The sequence below is a fragment of the Bufo bufo genome, chromosome 5 (assembly GCF_905171765.1).
Source record: "Bufo bufo chromosome 5, aBufBuf1.1, whole genome shotgun sequence".
Lineage (NCBI taxonomy): Eukaryota > Metazoa > Chordata > Amphibia > Anura > Bufonidae > Bufo > Bufo bufo.
The window spans coordinates 382,325,230-382,348,429 of NC_053393.1; the positions used below are offsets into that span (position 1 = coordinate 382,325,230).

Consider the following 23,200-nt stretch of genomic DNA (forward strand, 5'->3'; position numbering starts at 1 on the left):
TTAGGCTGTCTAACTACTAGACAGGATTAGTGATGAGCGGGAGGTGCCATATTCGATTTCCCGATATTTCGTGAATATTCTATTTAATATTCGTATTAAATTCGTCGAAATCGAATATTCTTCATTATTCTATTTATCGCAAATAATATGCGATTTAATTATTCGCGTATTGCAAGTTTAAATGTATAAGCAACTTTCCTATTGGTTGGCTATCTAGAATTAACGAAAATAACGAATATAGCGCTATACTCGTCTTGATTATGATTAGTGCAATTGTCTGTATTATGTATGTATACCTCTTCTCATATGTACAGCGCTATGGAATGAATGGCGCTTAGGAAAGTTGCCTATGGACAGCTCTAAGTTGGATTCACAATGCGAGAATATTACTTTGCCTATTTTTTGCAATAAAAAGAATAATGACTCAGTATTCTATTAATTGCAAAAAATAGGCAAAGTAATATTATCGCATTGCGAATCCAACGTAGAGCTGTCCATAGGCAAATTTCCTATTGGCTTGCTAGAATTAACGAATATACAGAATATAGCGCTATATTCCTTATCTTCGGAATCGTTATTTGTATTTTATGAATATTCGCTATATTGCTATATATTCTTGTTTTAGAATATGATGAATATTCAAAAAAACAAAGTTATAGCAATATAGCGAATATTTTCATTATTTTGAATATATATATTTTTTTTTCCATATTAAAACATGATTCCTTCCTGCTTAAGCCGCTCATTGACCCACAAGAAAGAAGCAGGGAGGAATCATGTTTTCAGATGTTAAAAACTGACGAATATTCGATATAGCGAATATATTGCACTATATTTGAAATATTCGCGAATTAGCGAAGTTACAATATTCGCGATTAATATTCGCTAATCGAATATTCGCTCTCAACACTAGACAGGATTAGTAAGTCTGGCGAAAATACTTTTCATGGCAAACTATGTTGTTTCTGAACATTTTTTGTCTGGCTAGATATTTCTTTACACTCTATAGAGAAATCTTAAATGCACTACAAACCAAGTGATTTTGTTTGTGGCGTTTGGAGATTTTGTTTCTGCTTTTTTGCTAGGTATGATGTTTTTCTCATATTTTGCCAATAGGCTTCTCTACGGGGCATAAATAATGGCAGAAAAATGCATGTTGCATATGTAATAAATTTACAAAAGCCAACAATGCTTGTAAAAAATAAACAATATGAAAGGTACAGAAGGGATCTATATATTTCTAGGGTGCCATATTATAGCTCTGTAAAACTCAGTGGGAATGTTCATTTGTTTGCCCATAGTCATCAGATTATGAATTTCTGAGGGGCACTTGTCCACATTGTAAGGCCTCCTGCACACGACCGTATGGCTTTTTCAGTGTTTTGCGGTCCGTTTTTCACAGATCCGTTGTTCTGTTTTTTGTTTCCGTTGTGTTTCCGTTTCTGTTCCGTTTTTCCATATGGCATATACAGTATACAGTAATTACATACATAAAAAATTGGGCTGGGCAAAACATTTTCAATAGATGGTTCCGCAAAAAACGTAACGGAAACGGAAGACATACGGATGCATTTCCGTATGTGTTCCGTTTTTTTGCGGACCCATTGACTTGAATGGAGCCACGGAACGTGATTTGCAGGCAATAATAGGACATGTTCTATCTTTAAACGGAACGGAAAAACGGAAATACGGAAACGGAATGCATACGGAGTATATTCTGTTTGTTTGCAGAACCATTGAAATAAATGGTTCCGTATACGGACCGTATACGGAACGCAAAAAACGGCAAGTAAACGGGGAAAAAAAACGGTTGTGTGCAGGAAGCCTAAATGCCAAAAATAGAAATATTTCTATCAAATCTACAGTCGTGGCCAAAAGTTTTGAGAATGACACAAATATTAGTTTTCACAAAGTTTGCTGCTAAACTGCTTTTAGATCTTTGTTTCAGTTGTTTCTGTGATGTAGTGAAATATAATTACACGCACTTCATACGTTTCAAAGGCTTTTATCGACAATTCCATGACATTTATGCAAAGAGTCAGTATTTGCAGTGTTGGCCCTTCTTTTTCAGGACCTCTGCAATTCGACTGGGCATGCTCTCAATCAACTTCTGGGCCAATTCCTGACTGAGAGCAACCCATCCTTTCATAATCACGTCTTGGAGTTTGTCAGAATTAGTGGGTTTTTGTTTGTCCACTCGCCTCTTGAGGATTGACCACAAGTTCTCAATGAGATTAAGATCTGGGAAGTTTCCAGGCCATGGACCCAAAATGTCAATGTTTTGGTCCCCGAGACACTTAGTTATCACTTTTGCCTTATGGCACGGTGCTCCATCGTGCTGGAAAATGCATTGTTCTTCACCAAACTGTTGTTGGATTGTTGGAAGAAGTTGCTGTTGGAGGGTGTTTTGGTACCATTCTTTATTCATGGCTGTGTTTTTGGGCAAAATTGTGAGTGAGCCCACTCCCTTGGATGAGAAGCAACCCCACACATGAATGGTCTCAGGATGCTTTACTGTTGGCATGACACAGGACTGATGGTAGCGCTCACCTTTTCTTCTCTGGACAAGCCTTTTTCCAGATGCCCCAAACAATCGGAAAGAGGCTTCATCGGAGAATATGACTTTGCCCCAGTCCTCAGCAGTCCATTCACCAAACTTTCTGCAGAAGATCAATCTGTCCCTGATATTTTTTTGGGAGAGAAGTGGCTTCTTTGCTGCCCTTCTTGACACCAGGCCATCTTCCAAAAGTCTTCACCTCACTGTGCGTGCAGATGCGCTCACACCTGCCTGCTACCATTCCTGAGCAAGCTCTGCACTGGTGGCACTCCGATCCCGCAGCTGAATCCTCTTTAGGAGACGATCCTGTCGCTTGCTGGACTTTCTTGGACACCCTGAAGCCATCTTAACAAGAATTGAACCTCTTTCCTTGAAGTTCTTGATGATCCTCTAAATTGTTGATTGAGGTGCAATCTTAGTAGCCACAATATCCTTGCCTGTGAAGCCATTTTTATGCAACGCAATGATGGCTGCACGCGTTTCTTTGCAGGTCACCATGGTTAACAATGGAAGAACAATGATTTCAAGCATCACCCTCCTTTTAACATGTCAAGTCTGCCATTTTAACCCAATCAGCCTGACATAATGATCTCCAGCCTTGTGCTCGTCAACATTCTCACCTGAGTTAACAAGACGATTACTGAAATTATCTCAGCAGGTCCTTTAATGACAGCAATGAAATGCAGTGGAAAGTTTTTTTTTGGATTAAGTTAATTTTCATGGCAAAGAAGGACTATGCAATTCATCTGATCACTCTTCATAACATTCTGGAGTATATGCAAATTGCTATTATAAAAACTTAAGCAGCAACTTTTCCAATTTCCAATATTTATGTAATTCTCAAAACTTTTGGCCACGACTGTACATAGAAACTGTTCCATTGAAACCACATGTTAAAAACTGCACAGATCATATAGGGTTCAATGTCCCAAAAATGGCACGCATATGGGGTAATTTGTCAAACTGGTGTAAAGTAGAACTGGCTTAGTTGCCCATAGCAACCAATCAGATTCCACCTTTCATTTTTGACAGCTCCTTTAGAAAATGAAAGGTGGAATCTGATTGGTTGGTATGGGCAACTAAGCCAGTTCTACTTTACACCAGTTTGATAAATTACCCCAATAGATAATTATATAATGGCTTATGGAAAAAACTAAGTGGAAATTTGTTCTAGCAATTGGCAGAAGTTAAAGGGTTCCTGTCATCAGAAATAACGTTATGTAGCGATGTGCTAATGTCAGCAGTACATAACAGTATGCTTTATAACTCCCTGCCTGCCGCTGTTCTCTTAAAATAAAGACTTTGCTACCATCCTGTTTAGTTTTGGGCGCAGGCGCAGAGAGTGAAGGACGCGCTCCTGGTGCCGGCTTCCTTCGGCGCAGGCGCAGTGAGGAAGCCGGCAGCAGGAGCGCGTCCTTCACTCACTGCGCCTGCGCACAATACTAAACGGGACAGTGCAGGCGCAGGATTTACGTGACGATGAGGAGAACTCGACAGTCAATCAACAGCACCTGGGCATGCCAAAGGGTGAGTAGACTGAGCCTCTAGGTGCTAAGGCAACGCCCTAGTAGTACCTAGGGGCTCATTAGCATATTGTAAAAGTCTTTATTTTAAGAGAACAGCGTCAGGCAGGGAGTTATAAAACACACTGTTATGTACTGCTGACATTAGCGCATCGCTAATGTCCGTCAGCTACATAACGTTATTTCTGATGACAGAAACCCTTTAATGCTCTTAGCCCTCTACCAATCGGAAAAAGAAAGTCTGTTTGAGACATCCATTTTAAAGGGTACATCTTTTGGGCCATTGATTGGCTGCAGCAGTCATGTGTTGTTCATGCAACGTCACTGCTGCAGCCAGGCCTGCTGGAAGAACTGAAGGATGGCACTAGATACGCTAACTAAGGACATTTCACTCCTTTATTGCAGCCTATTCCCCAGTTTTGTCTGGTTTGTTACTGAAACCAGACAACCCCTTTAAGAGTATTTACGTAAATTATTTATGTTGACGGGATATGTAGTGCTGTGATAGACAGTCATATATTTCTCATTATAACTCAGTTTTTTCCACTATTTGGATGGCTATTTAAGTACAAAATCCCAATGACCTTTGCTCTTTTACATGCTGATTATTCACAGTCTTAGAAAACTTTATCTGCCATTTGCAGAGGACTACTTATTCACTTGAATAGATTTCTCTAAATGTCACAATATGAAAATATTGCTGTAGAAAAGTGTTCTCATTTGTCCTGGTAATGGATACTTATATAAAAGATAGACACAAGCGCTCTCCATAAATAAATAAAAAAATCTGGATTTGTGGCAGTGTTTATCTAGTGTGAAGGAATTAAAGAGATGGAAGTTACAATTACTTGCGCATTCAGATGTAAGTAACTTCTCGTTCCAGTTCACTGCTTTCATTTATGTTCCTGTTGAAGAACATACATTTTTCCACAATGTAGCTAAGTATATCTGTCTACCTGACTATATGGATTCCTAGCTTCAATTCATATCACTTCTCAGCATAAATAATAGTATACCAAGCCCTAATCTACATAATGTACATGAGGCATTAGTATATGTTTTGAGGAAAATGCATAGGCCCACTCACCACACCAAGGTTGCCGCTACCATATGGCAACTGCCGCAACGCCACGCCAGCAGGTGGAACGACCCAGTTGTCCAACAGCAGTTTCAGACTTAGCCCCCATTTGGCACTGTGCAGCACCAATCCACAGGAACAGCACCAACAACAACAGCCACCATGCAGCACCGCACCATGTGAACAGATATCAAAAGCTCACTTTTTCATGTGGTCTCAGGAACTACAAACTGAGGCCTAGTAGGAATTGAAATCACTTAGGGCAAATGGAAGGAGTGCTGATACCATGGGAAAGAGACAGACCCTGGTAAAAAAATAAAAAATGAGAAAAAAGAATGGATCGCACATCTCCATACCATGCATTGATCTATTACTGCTTCTCAGCACAATTCATATAGTTGCTCAGCGTAAATAATGGTATACCAAGCCCTAATCTACATAACATACATCATACATGAGGCATTAGAGGAGACTGCATAAGGTTAAATAAATTACCAGTTCTCCGTTGGAGTTCCTGAGAGAACATGGAAAGGTGAGCTTTTGACATCCGTTTACATGGTGTGGTACTGCATAGTTGCCACTGTTCCTGTGGTGCCATGCTGGCGGGTTGGTGGGGCCCAGTGCCAGGGTGGCTTTATCTAGCAGCAGGGGTGCTGTTTGACTGCTAGGTCCTGCCGTCTGCAGTGCTGAAGCGGCTGGAGTTGCTTCTTGGTGCCGCACCAAATTAGAGTAGGTCCCACTCGAGGAGGCAACCCTGGCGTGGACTTATGCATTTTGATCAAAACCTATACCAATCCCTCACATGCAGTATGTATGTCAGGGGGCTGTATACTATTTATTACTCTGAGAAGCTATGTTAACTGTGCTGAGAATCAATGCATAGCATGTGGATGTGTTTTTCTCTTTTTTTGGATAATTGAAAAAAAAACAACACATTTCTCATTCTAAAAAACCTCTTAAAGGGGTTAACCAGGAATTATTTAAAATGGCTGCTAGCAACCTGTCCTACATTGTGAGCAGGACCGGTTACTTCCACTTGCACAGCTGCCTAGGGGTATGAGGGCCTCACTACACTCTGGGCTTCACTTGCATATACTTCACATTGGTGAGCGTTCCTGTCAGGTTACCCATTCATAATGACATATCATTGGCAGGATCACATCATCACTATGTATTGTAGTGTAGTTTGGCTTCGCCCCCTAACCCCGTAGGCAGCTCTGCAAGTGGAGGCAAGCGGTCTTGATTGCTTGCTTGCGGCCATTTTAAATCATTCCCGGAGAACCCCTTTAAATTTCAGGCTATCTTCCATCTAGGCCAGGGCCTGATACCTTAGCCTGCGTTGATTACAGATATATATATATATATATATATATATATCCTGCTAGTCAGAGACAGATATACCATGTGTGCAACCATTGCAGTTACACAAAGGCCCAGTAGATTGGAGGGTCAATGACACCTCAAAAGTAGCTACCCACTGCATATAAAGAACAGAGCTTACAATTTCAGATACATTGATATGGAGACACAAGAGGAGTGTTCTATGTTGAACTGTATGATAATAAGGGGCCCTTGTATACTATTTGCACAGGAGACCTCTGCTCATTGTTCATGTCTGCTCCTGATCCTGCAGGACATTATTAGTAAGGTTCAGTGATCCCCAAAGTTTTGAACTTCTTTGAACCAACATTATAAATCAAACTGTGGTCATATTAGCCTACACCATTTTAGTTGGTGGAAATTGTAAAATAAGGCATGCTGAATCGTTCTTACCACAGCATGATTAAGCCATTGAGGAATGACTTTATCCAGGCCCTCAGGGTAAACCAGCTGTCTGTCATAGGAATACAAAGCCCAAAAGGACAGAAAGACAAACTGTAACAAAAGAGAGAAATTGAATAGGTTTACAGCAGTAAAATTCACATCAATTCATTTATAACACATGCGTATATAGGTTACTTACAATAGAACAGTGCTCTCCAACCTGTGGCTCGAGCTGTTAAAAAATTCCCAAACACTTTTCAGCTATTTAAAAATCCCACAAAGCCCAGACAGAGGATGCTGGGAGTTAGGCCCCTTTCACACAGGCGAGTTTTCCACACGAGTGCAATGCGTGACGTGAACGCATAGCACCCGCACTGAATCCGGACCCATTCGTTTCAATGGGTCTGTGTACATGAGCTTTTTTTTTCACAAATCAGTTCTGCGTTGCGTGAAAAACACAGAATGTTCTACAAACCGGATTCCAAAAAAGTTGGGACACTATACAAATCGTTAATAAAAACTGAATGCAATGATGTGGAGGTGCCAACTTCTAATATTTTATTCAGAATAGAACATAAATCACGGAACAAAAGTTTAAACTGAGAAAATGTACCATTTTAAGGGAAAAATATGTTGAATCAGAATTTCATGGTGTCAACAAATCCCCAAAAAGTTGGGACAAGGCCATTTTCACCACTGTGTGGCATCTCCCCTTCTTCTTACAACACTCAACAGACGTCTGGGGACCGAGGAGACCAGTTTCTCAAGTTTAGAAATAGGAATGCTCTCCCATTCTTGTCTAATACAGGCCTCTAACTGTTCAATCGTCTTGGGCCTTCTTTGTTGCACCTTCCTCTTTATGATGCGCCAAATGTTCTCTATAGGTGAAAGATCTGGACTGCAGACTGGCCATTTCAGTACCCGGATCCTTTCCTACGCAGCCATGATGTTGTGATTGATGCAGAATGGGGTCTGGCATTATCTTGTTGAAAAATGCAGGGTCTTCCCTGAAAGAGATGACGTCTGGATGGGAGCATATGTTGTTCTAGAACCTGAATATATTTTTCTGCATTGATGGTGCCTTTCCAGACATGCAAGCTGCCCATGCCACACGCACTCATGCAACCCCATACCATCAGAGATGCAGGCTTCTGAACTGAGCGTTGATAACAACTTGGGTTGTCCTTGTCCTCTTTGGTCCGGATGACATGGCGTCCCAGATTTCCAAAAAGAACTTCGAATCGTGACTCGTCTGACCACAGAACAGTCTTCCATTTTGCCACACTCCATTTTAAATGATCCCTGGCCCAGTGAAAACGCCTGAGCTTGTGGATCTTGCTTAGAAATGGCTTCTTCTTTGCACTGTAGAGTTTCAGCTGGCAACGGTGGATGGCACGGTGGATTGTGTTCACTGACAATGGTTTCTGGAAGTATTCCTGAGCCCATTCTGTGATTTCCTTTACAGTAGCATTCCTGTTTGTGGTGCAGTGTCGTTTAAGGGCCCGGAGATCACGGGCATCCAGTATGGTTTTATGGCCTTGACCCTTACGCACAGAGATTGTTCCAGATTCTCTGAATCTTCGGATGATGTTATGCACAGTTGATGATGATAGATGCAAAGTCTTTGCAATTTTTCGCTGGGTAACACCTTTCTGATATTGCTCCACTATCTTTCTGCGCAACATTGTGGGAATTGGTGATCCTCTACCCATCTTGGCTTCTGAGAGACACTGCCACTCTGAGAAGCTCTTTTTATATCCAATCATGTTGCCAATTGACCTAATTAGTGTTAATTGGTCTTCCAGCTCTTCGTTATGCTCAAATTTACTTTTTCCAGCCTCTTATTGCTACTTGTCCCAACTTTTTGGGGATTTTTTGACACCGTGAAAATTGTAATCAACGTATTTTTCCTTCAAAATGATACATTTACTCGGATTAAACGTTTGATCTGTCATCTACGTTCTATTACAAATAAAATATTGACATTTGCCATCTCCACATCATTGCATTCAGTTTTTATTCACAATTTCTTTAGTGTCCCAACTTCTTTGGAATCCGGTTTGTATATTCTGCGTTTTTCACGCAGCCCTGGCCCCAAAGAAGTTAATGGGGCTTCAGTGAAAAACGCATTGCATCCTGAAGCAAGTGCGGATGTAATGTGTTTTTCACTGATGGTTGCTAGATGTTGTTTGTAAACCTTCAGTTTTTTATCACGCGAGTGAATAACGCATCAAAACACATTGCACCCGTGCAGAAAAAAACGGAACAACTAAACACAATCGCAGACAAAACTGACTGAACTTGCTTGCAAAATGGTGCGAGTTTCACTGAACGCACCCTGAACGCATCCGGACCTAATCCGTCACGCTCGTGTAAAAGAGGCCTTAGGCCCCTTTCACACGGGCGAGAATTCTGTGCGGGTGCAATGTGTGAGGTGAACGCATTGCACCCGCACTGAATCCGGACTCATTCACTTCAATGGGGCTGTGCGGATGGGCGGTGATTTTCACGCATCACTTATGCGTTGCGTGAAAATCGCAGCATGTTCTTTATTCTGCGTTTTTCACGCAACGCAGGCTCCATAGAAATGATGGGTGGTGATTTTCACGCATCACTTATGCGTTGCGTGAAAATCGCAGCATGTTCTTTATTCTGCGTTTTTCACGCAACGCAGGCTCCATAGAAATGAATGGGTCTGCGTGAAAATCGCAAGCATCCGCAAGCAAGTGCAGATGCGGTGCTATTTTCATGCATGGTTGCTAGGAGATGATAGGGATAAGCAACCCAATTAAAGTCTAATCACTGTATTATTTTCCCTTATAACATGGTTATAAGGAATATAATAGCATTCTTAATACAGAATGCTTACTAAAATGTGCCTTGAGGGGTTAAAAAATAAATAAAAAATTAACTCACCTCATCCACTTGTTCGCGCAGCCGGCATCGTCTCCTTTTTTCTTCTTTCAGGACCTGCAAAAGGACCTTTGAGGACGTAATCGCACTCACCATGTGGTGAGCGTGGTGACGTCAGCGCAGGTCCTGCTGAATGAAGATAGAAGGATCTTCTATCTTCATTCAGCAGGACCTGCGCTGACGTCACCGCGCTCACCATGTGGTGAGCGCGATTACGACATCAAAGGTCTTTTTGCAGGTCCTAAAAGAAGAAGAAAGGAGACGATGCCGGCCGCGCGAACAAGTGGATGAGGTGAGTTAATTTTTCTTTTCTTTTTTAACCCCTCAAGGCACATTTTACTAAGCATTCTGTATTAAGAATGCTATTATTTTTCTTCATAACCTGTTATAAGGGAAAATAATAAAATGAATAGAACACCTAACCCAAACCCGAACTTCAGTCCAGTTCGGGTCTGGGTACCACATTCAGCTTTTTCTCACACGCGTGCAAAACGCATTGCACTCGGGCGGAAAAAACTGAACATCGGAATGCAATCTCAGTCTAAACTGACTGCAATTGCGTGCCTACTCGCGCAGGTTTTACGCTATTCACACGTGACGCATCCGGAGCAAATCCGGGATGCCCGTGTGAAAGAGGCCTTAGTGTTGCAATAGATGGAGAATCACAGCGTGGAGATCACTACTTTGTGGTATTCTTTCATATCATGTGTAAAAAAAAACACAGCCTACACATCTTTTACAGTGGGATGCGAAAGTTTGGGCAACCTTGTTAATCGTCATGATTTTCCTGTATAAATCGTTGGTTGTTATGATAAAAAATGTCAGTTAAATATATCATATAGGAGACACACACAGTGATATTTGAAAAGGGAAATGAAGTTTATTGGATTTACAGAAAGTGTGCTATAATTGTTTAAACAAAATTAGGCAGGTGCATAAATTTGGGCACTGTTGTCATTTTATTGAGTCCAAAACCTTTAGAACTAATTATTGGAACTCAAATTGGCTTGGTAAGCTCAGTGACCCCTGACCTACATACACAGGTGAATCCAATTATGAGAAAGAGTATTTAAGGGGGTCAATTGTAAGTTTCCCTCCTCTTTTAATTTTCTCTGAAGAGTAGCAACATGGGGGTCTCAAAACAACTCTCAAATGACCTGAAGACAAAGATTGTTCACCATCATGGTTTAGGGGAAGGATACAGAAAGCTGTCTCAGAGATTTCAGCTGTCTGTTTCCACAGTTAGGAACATATTGAGGAAATGGAAGACCACAGGCTCAGTTCAAGTTAAGGCTCGAAGTGGCAGACCAAGAAAAATCTCGGATAGACAGAAGCGACGAATGGTAAGAACAGTCAGAGTCAACCCACAGACCAGCACCAATGACCTACAACATCATCTTGCTGCAGATGGAGTCACTGTGCATCGTTCAACCATTCGGCGCACTTTACACAAGGAGATGCTGTAAGCGAGAGTGATGCAGAGGAAGCCTTTTCTCTGCCCACAGCACAAAAAGTGCCGCTTGAGGTGGGCTAAAGCACATTTGGACAAGCCAGCTTCATTTTGGAATAAGGTGCTGTGGACTGATGAAACTAAAATTGAGATATTTGGCCATAACAAGGGGCGTTATGCATGGAGGAAAAAGAACACAGCATTCCAAGAAAAACACCTGCTACCTACAGTAAAATATGGTGGTGGTTCCATCATGCTGGGGGCTGTGTGGCCAGTGCAGGGACTAGGAATCTTGTTAAAGTTGAGGGACGCATGGATTCCACTCAGTATCAGCAGATTCTGGAGACCAATGTCCAGGAATCAGTGACAAAGCTGAAGCTGGATCTTTCAACAAGACAACGACCCTAAACACTGCTCAGAATCCACTAAGGCATTTATGCAGAGGAACAAGTACAACGTTCTGGAATGGCCATCCCAGTCCCCAGACCTGAATATAATTGAAAATCTGTGGTGTGACTTAAAGAGAGCTGTCCATGCACGGAAGCCATCAAACCTGAATAAACTAAAGATGTTTTGTAAAGAGGAATGGTCCAAAATACATTCAGCCTGAATCCAGACTCTCATTGGAACCTACAGGAAGCGTTTAGAGGCTGTAATTTCTGCAAAAGGAGGATCTACTAAATATTGATTTCCTTTTTTCTTTTGTGGTGCCCAAATTTATGCACCACAAAAAGGGCATAAATAACCAAAAAAAAAAAAAACTGTTTAGTGGGGTGACAGAAGCCTTTTAAACAATTATAGCACACTTTCTGTAAATCCAATAAACTTCATTTCACTTCTCAAATATCTCTGTGTGTGTCTCCTATATGATATATTTAACTGACATTTTTTATCATAACAACCAACGATTTATACAGGAAAATCATGACGATTAACAAGGTTGCCCAAACTTTCGCATCCCACTGTATCTTCTTTTACTAGAAATATTACTATATTGGAGCTTAAGGTCTCCAATAGAGTGTTAGTTATTAAGAAATGGATCAGCATTTAAAGAGAACCTGTCATCAGAACTGGCCTATTGAACTATTGACATGTTCCTACTGTTCAAGCTGCCAGCTTTCAGAAACTGGTTTTGTTGAATTTCACAATTAGGGTGTTGGTGTGAAAAATCCTCTTTTAAAATGTACCTGATGTCATAAAAATGTAGCATAGGGAGTCACTGGGGCGTATCACTGGATGAAGCGAGTCACAGAGTCATCACCTCTAGCCGGCTCATCTTGCTCTCACAGACCTCCACTGGCTTCCTAACGTCAGCACCTGACAGTGCAAAATCTTGTGCAGGCGCAGAAGACCTTGTTCCACCTCCGGGATCCTGACATGTGCAGAGAGCAGAGGTGCATACACCTCGGCTTCAAGCGCTCACTGTGTATGCACAGGAGATGCTGGGACCACTGTCAGCTGAGGTCAGGATCCCTGCCACAGAACAAGGTCTACTGCAACTGCAGCATTTTTATTTATGTCTTTAAAGAGACCAAAAGAATAGTGCTATGAGCGAGCACCAAAGTGTTTGGTCCGAACACATCGCGATATTCGTGCGCCCGGTCAAGCATCCGAGTATAATGGAAGTCAATGGGAGACAACCAGGCACCCCCTTCTCGGATGAGGGGAGGGTGCCTGGACCATAGGAAAAGGTCTGAAAGTGATGGAAACACCTCTGAAATCGATCAGGAACAGCAGGGGGACCATGTCTCGATGCATCTTGGACACCAATGTCGCTGCTGGGAACCATGTTGTCCTAGTTGTACGCCACTTTAACAGACTGAGAAAAAAACCGACAAAACCCCGCCCCCACAAAAAAAAATCCTTTTTAGAGGAAAAATTGTTAGGAAACATTCTTTCCTGTAGATTCAATTGTATATACAGTGTAAGTGCTGCCAAAAATTACAAGGAAGAAGAGATACAGCCTGTATATCACATAAAGGAGGGCCTCATTCACATGGTGCTACAATTGTTCAGGTAGTGGGACTCCTACACTCATAAAGCCTATGCACTAAATGAAAGGGCTGCCAAAAATTACAAGGAACTGGCACTACAATGCACCCTTTATTACACATAAAGGAGGGCATCATACACACCCTTTAAAAATTATCATTGATGTCCTGCTGGTGACCCTCAAAAACATTAGGAGCAAGGGCCTGCTGATCTGACCACCTAGGAAGTTAATTGACCCGGTCAGCACAGGCTACCAAGAAAGAATGACCAATTTCTAATCATAATGTTCCTTTGGGTTCCAGAGAACGTCACATAGCAGAGTTAGAGCAGGGAATGGCGGTCAGCACAGGCTACCAAGAAAGAATGACCAATTTCTATTCTTAATGTTCCTTTGGGTTCCAGAGAACGTCACATAGCAGAGTTAGCGCAGAGAATGGCGGTCAGCATTTGTTGCCTCTTTACATTATGGAACTGTACCACAATTACAAGCTGCTATCTGACTATCTTGGAATTCTATTGTCTACCCCAAAGAAAGATCTAGGGAAAGTGGCACATACAATGAAAAAAAGGAATACAATTGTAATTCCTCCAGGCCCCAAATGCGAATGGGTCTAATATCTCCTGAAAAGGCATCTGCAAAGGAGAGAGGAGAAAATGGAGTCAAGCCTGACACATATTTTTTTTAAAAACATTGAAATATTTACCCCTGTGCCACTATATAAAAACCAGAATCCTGTAAAAAACACATGCGTGAAAGATTCACCACTGAAGGAAACCAAATTATGTTTCCTTCCAAGTCTGAAACATAATAAATAATATACCATGTCAGCTGACCCCCAAAAAAATTGTAGCTGACCCTCCCTGAAGAGGGACATGAGGATATCTTATGCACTGATCCCCAAACTCTTAAGCCTCCAAAGTCAGAAGAAAATGACAGGGGAGAATGGCAATTAGTGTTTCACTTGGTGGATGATGGGGATGAGACACAGTTGTCAATAAGTAGGGCCTTGTTAGGTCAGCACAAGTCAGGAGGATGACCAGAGTGAGGAAGTGGATTTGGAGATGGGGGACGATGACATCACTGACCCAACCTGGGAAGGTGGAAAGCCAAGTGAGGACAGCAGGACAGAGGGGGAGGGATCCACAGCACCGCAACAGGCTGGAAGAGGCAGTGTGGTGGCAAAAGGGAGAAGGCGGGCCACAATAAACAGGCCCTCAACTGTTCCCACTTGTGCAAGGGGTAGGTGTTCAGCAGTCTGGGGCTTTATTGAGGAAGGTGGGGACGATAAAAGAATTGGAATTTGCTAACTGTATCTGTGCTATACCTAAATAAGAACAACATTTCATAAATAACAATAACCATAACATATTTTATGATGGTGTACTGTAAATCTCTCTGATATGTAATATTTCTTTCTTTTGAAAGCTTTTTGGTACTGAACACAGCGATTTTCCAGCCCTGCACTATCTGTCCCTTCCTGCAGACGCCAGTCCCTAATACTGCTGAATTTAACCCTTGTTAAAAAATAAATAAATGCTGCACTGCTGCACACACACTTTAGTCCTGAAGAGGACTGTTTTGTCTTTCAAGAGCTTTTTGGGAGTTCAATCGTTGTAATTTCAGCAAACCGCTATATGTCCATTCCTACTGTCGGCTCTCCCTGACGCTGAATGATCCGAGCGTGGGACGTCGGCTCCTATATAAACTAGTACCACGTGTTCCTGGCTTATAGCTAACATGGCTATGGCATTACACTGGAGGGAATTACTTACCTGAACGTTGATTGGATGCTTCAGGAGGCCCAAACGTGCGGAGCGGCGACTCGAGCAATGCGACGAGCACACGTGATATTCGGCCGAGTACCGCCACGAGCCGAGCATAGCGATGCTCGAGACGAACCGGTACTCGGCCGAGCATGCTTGCTCATCACTACAAAAGAACTGTCATACGGTCATCCCAATTCTACTAATATACTATTATACTAGCAGATAACATCCCCCCTCACAGCAGCAGTAAACTAAAGTACGGATTACCTATCTAAATTGGAGTTTTATCTCTCTGTGCTGACTGCCACAGGAGGACAATATTTGTATTTATTTAACTTTCAATAATACTTCCAAAATGAAAAACAGACCTTTTTTTTTTCTTTATTTGTAAATACTGAGATTAAAAACTACCCCTTTCTGATGGAAGTGCCCCTTTAAAGTCCCAAGCAGCGTATGGAGTCCAAGCCCTGAGCGGGTTTCATCCAAATCACACAATACCAAAAGTTAAAGATAAAAAGGAGTATTTAAAAGTGAGCATTTTAGTTCTATTCACATGCAATATTTGCAGGATATGTGACAACACAAGATCTTGAGTGCAATGTGACTGAATTAGTTAGGAATGTGTTCAAAGGAGGTGCAATAAGGTAGAAAAAGATTACATGGTTGTGTCTTAGTGTTTTTATTTATCTATGGCCTCAATTTCCCTAAAAAGAATGTCTCATATACGTATGTCATTTTATTTCATGATTAGATGCTAGTCTGATCCGGATGAAAATAATGTATTTTTCTATAATGTGTTAGCCATTTATTTCCCTGGGTGGCTATATTGGAAGCACATAAATCCTTTGTGCATTGTCTGCATCTGCAGTGCAACAGGGTGCTTGCTTTATTTTTGCTGAAATTAATGGGAAATATTGGTTGTAAAAATGTCAGTAGACTAATACTGTCTGTAAGAGGGTTGAAATAAAGTGCACCCCTCTTGCAAACTAACGATATCTTTTACTGCTAATTTGTTGCTATAGATTACCATTGGACCCTGTTGTGGCCACTCCACCTCATTTACAAACTGTTGAACTATGTGAATATAACATGGCAAAGTACTCAAGAATATGTCAGTGATGTATAAGTTACGTTATTGTTTTTTGCATGGTACTATATCTACCCACACTTACGTAAGGTCAGCTTGGCACAGTTCTACACAGATACTCCCTGTCCACACGGGCACAGGGAGGCATGTGGTGTGAGAGAGGGTGGGCCATGCAACCTTTGGCATGGCACAACATTAGCTCACAAACCTGACAGCTGAGAGAGCCCTTTCACTGCCCCAGTGAAACAGAGCCCTGTCATCCTGGTAGACTGCCACCAGTTCCTTGTTAGATATAAGCCCGGTCACATAATGGTATTATATCGGGCCAGAAACCGGGCCGGGTAGCATATAATGTAATACCGAGAAATGGACTTGTGGGATTCGTGTATCGAGTCAAAAGAACAGCGCAAAATTAAATTATATATTTAATCGCCTTAAGGTCACACTACACACAACACTATATACTGTAAGAAGGTACAAGGAATCATCGTAGATGATAGGTACGTGTCACCGAGGTTCCTGGCCGGTATTTATGTGTCAGCAGCAGTTACTGTTTGACACCTTAATACTTAGTATGGCTGTATAGCTGATCTGGGATGGCTCTTACTGGGAGTAGTCAAAGTGCTGGCTGGGTGACTACTCCCCATGATCCAGGCCGGGTTTGGCCAGGCCTAAAAACCAGCCAGCACTGCCAGGTGAGGAGGATTATCTCAGTCTGACAGTGGAGCTCAGGCGGTATGTGCTGGGATCTGAGGCTTGTGACGTGCTGGAGGGATGAGACCTATCTGTAAGGTAAACGGGCCCCCTAAAAGCCTGCTATGGACTGCAAGAGGCAGAACTGCCAACAAGGTGATTTTTTGTTATGAGGACTTTCCATTGTGTGTGAACTAACACCAAGACTGCAAAGTGACATTTTGTTTTTGCTTTATGTGTGAATAAACACGGAAGTTTGATTTAAGAACAGGCAATTTGTCTCTGTACTGCGTCCGCACACCCTGTCTACCAGAGAGAATCCCCACAATTGGTGGAGGAGGCGTGCAAGAGCAGTGAGGCTGGCGTGAGCGCCGATATTTTTGGGTTCAGCATTTTTCCAGGCACGGTTGTATGTCGTACATTAAATCAGCTGCATTACAACCAGTGCCCCACAACAAAATGGAGGCTGTTGTGAAGGCCCTCATGGAGGCTAACCTGCAGCAGCGAGAGACAAACCTGTACCAACACGAGGCTAATAATCAGCAGCAGGAGACCAACCAGTTGCTGCTACAACATGTGATGGCTTTGCAGACAGCAGGAGCATCCCCGAACGTCCATGATGCCCGGAAAGCAGTCCGTGCCGCGATTCCTAAGATGACCCCCACAGACAACATCAAAACCTACCTGGCGATGTACGAGAAAGTGGCCATCAGGGAGAAGCTACCCCGAGACCAGTGGGCTAAGGTCATCGCTTCGTTATTGGCATCCGATTCCCAGCGTGTGTACTTCGACTTGCCGGACGATCAAGCGGCCGACTACCAAAAAGTAAAGGGTGAGATTTTGGCAAGACTGGGGGTTAATGTGTTGGTCCGGGCCCAGCGGGTACATCAGTGGGGGTTTAAGCCGGCAGAGCCTGCGAGACCCCAGTATTAGGACTTATTCCACCTCTTGCAAAAGTAGCTACAGCCTGATGTGCTGAGTCCCACTGCTATGCTGGATAGACTATTGGCTGATATATTTAGAGGGCTCTGCCACCCCCTCTCAAGCACTGGATCGGCTAGGTGTCTCCTGGCAATGCCCTGGAAATGGTGGAAATGGTGGACCTGGTGGAGCGCTATGAGGCTACTAAGAATCTTACGGGGGGTTCTTTTGGGAGGGGGCAGTCAAAACCCGTAAATCTCCATCCCAGACCCGGCGACTTGTACCAACCAAACCCACCCGGGATGTACCCCCTACGAACCTGGCTCCGATAGTCTGCTGGCGGTGTCAGGAGCCTGGCCATGTAAGAGCTGACTGTCCACATCAGGTGGAACCTATGGATACTAACTATGGCTACGGTCAGTCATTATATGCCAGGAAGCTGTGTGCAGCAGGTACCCCAGAAACTCTAAACCACTTTTGCCATGTGAAAGTGGGAGACACTCCAGCGGAGGCTATGCTGGACTCAGGGAGTCTGGTGTCCCTAGTAAGGGCTCCCCTGGTACGGTCCACGGAGTATACTGGCCGGAAAGTCGGGGTCATGTGCATCCATGGAAACTTAAAAGACTATCCCACCGCTCTGGTGTCTCTAACCACAGGGGCCAGAAGGTGGACTCACAAAGTGGCAGTTGCCACAAATTTACACTACAGGGACTGCAGAATTATTAGGCAAGTTGTATTTTTGAGGATTAATTTTATTATTGAACAACAACCATGTTCTCAATGAAGCCAAAAAACTCATTCATATCAAAGCTGAATATTTTTGGAAGTAGTTTTTAGTTTGTTTTTAGTTTTAGCTATTTTAGGGGGATATCTGTGTGTGCAGGTGACTATTACTGTGCATAATTATTAGGCAACTTAACAAAAAACAAATATATACCCATTTCAATTATTTATTTTTACCAGTGAAACCAATATAACATCTCAACATTCACAAATATACATTTCTGACATTCAAAAACAAAACAAAAACAAATCAGTGACCAATATAGCCACCTTTCTTTGCAAGGACACTTAAAAGCCTGCCATCCATGGATTCTGTCAGTGTTTTGTTGTGTTCACCATCAACATTGCGTGCAGCAGCAACCACAGCCTCCCAGACACTGTTCAGAGAGGTGTACTGTTTTCCCTCCTTGTAAATCTCACATTTGATGATGGACCACAGGTTCTCAATGGGGTTCAGATCAGGTGAACAAGGAGGCCATGTCAAGATTTTCTTCTTTTATATCCTTTCTTGCCAGCCACGCTGTGGAGTACTTGGACGCGTGTGATGGAGCATTGTCCTGCATGAAAATCATGTTTTTCTTGAAGGATGCAGACTTCTTCCTGTACCACTGCTTGAAGAAGGTGTCTTCCAGAAACTGGCAGTAGGACTGGGAGTTGAGCTTGACTCCATCCTCAACCCGAAAAGGCCCCACAAGCTCATCTTTGATGATACCAGCCCAAACCAGTACTCCACCTCCACCTTGCTGGCGTCTGAGTCGGACTGGAGCTCTCTGCCCTTTACCAATCCAGCCACGGGCCCATCCATCTGGCCCATCAAGACTCACTCTCATTTCATCAGTCCATAAAACCTTAGAAAAATCAGTCTTGAGATATTTCTTGGCCCAGTCTTGACGTTTCAGCTTGTGTGTCTTGTTCAGTGGTGGTCGTCTTTCAGCCTTTCTTACCTTGGCCATGTCTCTGAGTATTGCACACCTTGTGCTTTTGGGCACTCCAGTGATGTTGCAGCTCTGAAATATGGCCAAACTGGTGGCAAGTGGCATCTTGGCAGCTGCACGCTTGACTTTTCTCAGTTCATGGGCAGTTATTTTGCGCCTTGGTTTTTCCACACGCTTCTTGCGACCCTGTTGACTATTTTGAATGAAACGCTTGATTGTTCGATGATCACGCTTCAGAAGCTTTGCAATTTTAAGAGTGCTGCATCTCTCTGCAAGATATCTCACTATTTTTGACTTTTCTGAGCCTGTCAAGTCCTTCTTTTGACCCATTTTGCCAAAGGAAAGGAAGTTGCCTAATAATTATGCACACCTAATATAGGATGTTGATGTCATTAGACCACACCCCTTCTCATTACAGAGATGCACATCACCTAATATGCTTAATTGGTAGTAGGCTTTCGAGCCTATACAGCTTGGAGTAAGACAACATGCATAAAGAGGATGATGTGGTCAAAATACTAATTTGCCTAATAATTCTGCACGCAGTGTATGAACATAAAATAGGGAGAGACTTCCCGGGCTTCCCAGCACTGTGGCCTGCTACAAGAGTGACTGATACCTATGAGACAGGGGTAACCCCAGCAGAGTGGCTTGGCTCCAGGGTTAGGCCAGAACCCTGAGAACCCGAGGCCGAAGGGACAGTGGTAGGGGTTGACTGCCACTTCTGTGGAAAAGGGAGGGGCAACCCCACTGAATGTAATGGTGGGAGATGTAGAGGACTTGCCGCCGGGGCCTGAGCTGGCCAACCTTAATGTCTCTGGGGATAATTTTGGTACTGCACAACACCGAAACCCAACCCTATCCCTCGCTTGGGGAAATGTATTAATAGTAGATGGTGAACTACAACAATCAGGGGCAGAGTCGGTGTTTCCCTGTTTTGTGGTTCATTAGCATATGTTGTATCGGGTAAACCAACTGCGGGGTGAACATATTGAACAGTTAGTGGTGCCCCAGGCTTATCGCAAACTCGTGTTACAGTTAGCCCACCAACATGTTCTCGGGGGGCATCTGGGAATGCAGAAAACACAGGACCGGATACTACAATGGTTTTACTGGCCCAATGTGTTTAGAGAGGTGGACGAATTCTGTAAGTCTTGCCCGATCTGCCAGGCAACTAGCCCCCAGCACCTTTTCCGCAGTCCCTTGGTACCTCTCCCGATCATCGAGGTACCGTTTGAGCTAATCGCAATGGACCTAGTAGGCCCAGTACCAGAGTCCACTAGAGGACACCAACACATCCTGGTTGTCCTAGATTACGCCACTCGGTACCTGGAGGCGGTGCCACTGCGACATACGTTGGCTAAACTTATAGCTAAGGAGCTTATGGAAATGTTCTCCAGAGTGGGGCTACCTAAAGAGGTTCTGACTGACCAGGGGATCCCTTTTATGTTTAAGGTCATGAGGGAGCTCTGTAAGTTGCTGCATATCAAACAGTTATGTACGTTCGTTTACCATCCGCAAATGGATGGTCTGGTTGAAAGGTTTAATAAAACATTAAAAACCATGTTAAAAAGGGTGGTGTCTAAAGATGGGAAGAAATGGGACCTTCTTCTGCCCTATCTCATGTTCGCTGTGCAAGAGGTGCCCCAGGCCTCTACCGGGTTTTCGCCCTTCGAATTGATATATGGCAGACATCCTCGTGGTTTGTTGTATGTAGCCAAAGAGGCATGGGAACAGAAACCCACTCTGCATAAAAGTGTCCTTGAGTATGTTACCAAGATGCAACAGCGGATAGAGACCGTTTTGCCTCTTGTCAGGGAGCATATGGAGGTCGCTCAGCGAGCCCAGAGTCGGATCTATAATCGGCAGGCTCGGGTCCGGATCTTTAACCAGGGTGATCGGGTTTTGGTTCTGGTGCCGACCGTGAACAGTAAATTCCTGGCCTGGTGGCAGGGGCCCTACGAGGTAAATTACAAGCCAGGGAGGCGAGAGCCGGAGCAGGTGTACCATGTGAATCTACTTAAACCGTGGAAAGATAGAGAAACCTGTACTGAAGACAGCCCGCGGCCAGATTTTCTAGGGGAAGCGGTTTCGGCCCCTTTGTCTGAAGCAAGGGAAGTGGCTGCCACAGTAAGAATTGCTGACAGCCTCTCCTCTAAGTAGGCTCAGGAGGCCAGGGAGTTTATTAGCTGGAACACGGATGTGTTTTCGGATCTCCCTGGACGCACTTCCACAATTCGGCATTACATTGTCACTGAGCCTCAGGTGAAACCATACCGGGTACCCGAGGCTCGGCGACAAGCCATCTCAGAGGAAGTGCAGATGATGCTGAGGCTAGACATCATTGAGGAGTCTAAAAGTGAGTGGGCTAGTCCTATAGTGCTAATATCCAAGCCGGACGGGACACTCCGGTTCTGTAATGATTTTCGTAAACTGAACGAGATTTCCAAATTTAATGCATATCCCATGCCTTGGGTGGATGAGCATATCGAGAGGTTAGGACAAGCCCGGTATTTTTCTGTTGTGAACCTCACGAAAGGGTACTGGCAGGTGCCCTTAACGGAGGCTGCTAAAGAGAAAACTGCCTACATGGGCTGTATCAGTACAAGGTGCTACCACTTTTCAGCGGCTCATGGACATTGTGCTGCATCCACATTGTCGGTACGCTTCGGCTTACCTGGACGATATTGTCATTCACAGTACCGACTGGGAAAGTCATCTACCCAAAGTGCAGGCTGTAGTGGACTCCCTTAGGAAGGCTGGACTGACCTCTAACCCAAAGAAATGCGCAATAGGGTTAGAGGAGACTAAGTACCCGGGGTACGTCATTAGACGTGGAGTTATCAAACCCCAAGTGAATAAAATAGAGGCGATTCAGCATTGGCCCCGACCTGTCACCACGTGGCAAGTAAAATCGGTTTTGTGAATAGTGGGCTATTATATGAGGCTCGTTCCCCATTTTTTCACTTTAGCGGCTCCGTTGACAGGGCTCTTGAAGGGACGGAAGTCCGTGATGGTCCGCTGGAATGACCAGGCTTTTTCCGCGTCCTGTGTGGGTCACCGGTTTTGGTGACGCCCGACTTCAATAGGGAGTTTGTGGTACAGACCAATGCCTCTGAAGTAGGCCTCAGAGCTGTACTCTCTCAGGAAATCAATGGGGAGGAACATCCCATTGTTTTCCTGAGCCGCAAAATCACCCCAGCCAAGACCAGGTACAGTATAGTGGAGAGAGAGTGCCTGGCCATCAAATAGGCACTCGAGTCTCTCCACTATTATCTGTTTGGGAGAAAGTTCCGTCTGGTGACCGACCACTTCCCAGTCAAGTGGATGAGCCAGGCCAAAAAGAGGAATGCTCGGGTCACCAGATGGTTTTTGTTATTACAGAACTTCAAGTTCTCAGTGGAACACAGGGCAGGCTGCTTGCAGGGAAACGGGGATGTCCTGTCCCGCGTACACTGTCTGGCAAGTGTTCACCCTCTAAGGGTTGAACAAAGGGTGAAGGGATGTAAGAAGGTACAAGGAATCATAGTGGATGATAGGTACGTGTCACCGAGGTTCCTGGCCTCGGTAGAGTAAGAGGCGGTTTTTATGTGTCAGAAGCAGTTGCTCTTTGACACCTTAATACTTAGTATGGCTGTATAGCTGATCTGGGATGGCTCTTACTGGGAGTAGTGAAAGTGCTGGCTGGGTGACTACTCCCCATGATCCAGGCCAAGCCTAAAAACCAGCCAGCACTG

General features: G+C 43.7%; 1 protein-coding gene across 1 annotated transcript in view; it reads right to left on the minus strand.

The window, feature by feature from the left end:
• Window positions 1–23,200, minus strand: part of LOC121002102 (androgen dependent TFPI regulating protein) — a 91,408-nt gene that overhangs the window by 48,961 nt on the left and 19,247 nt on the right. The window contains exon 3 of the mRNA XM_040433408.1: window positions 6,932–7,033. Coding sequence (XP_040289342.1) covers window positions 6,932–7,033 — 102 coding nt within the window. The remainder of the gene's footprint in view (window positions 1–6,931; window positions 7,034–23,200) is intronic.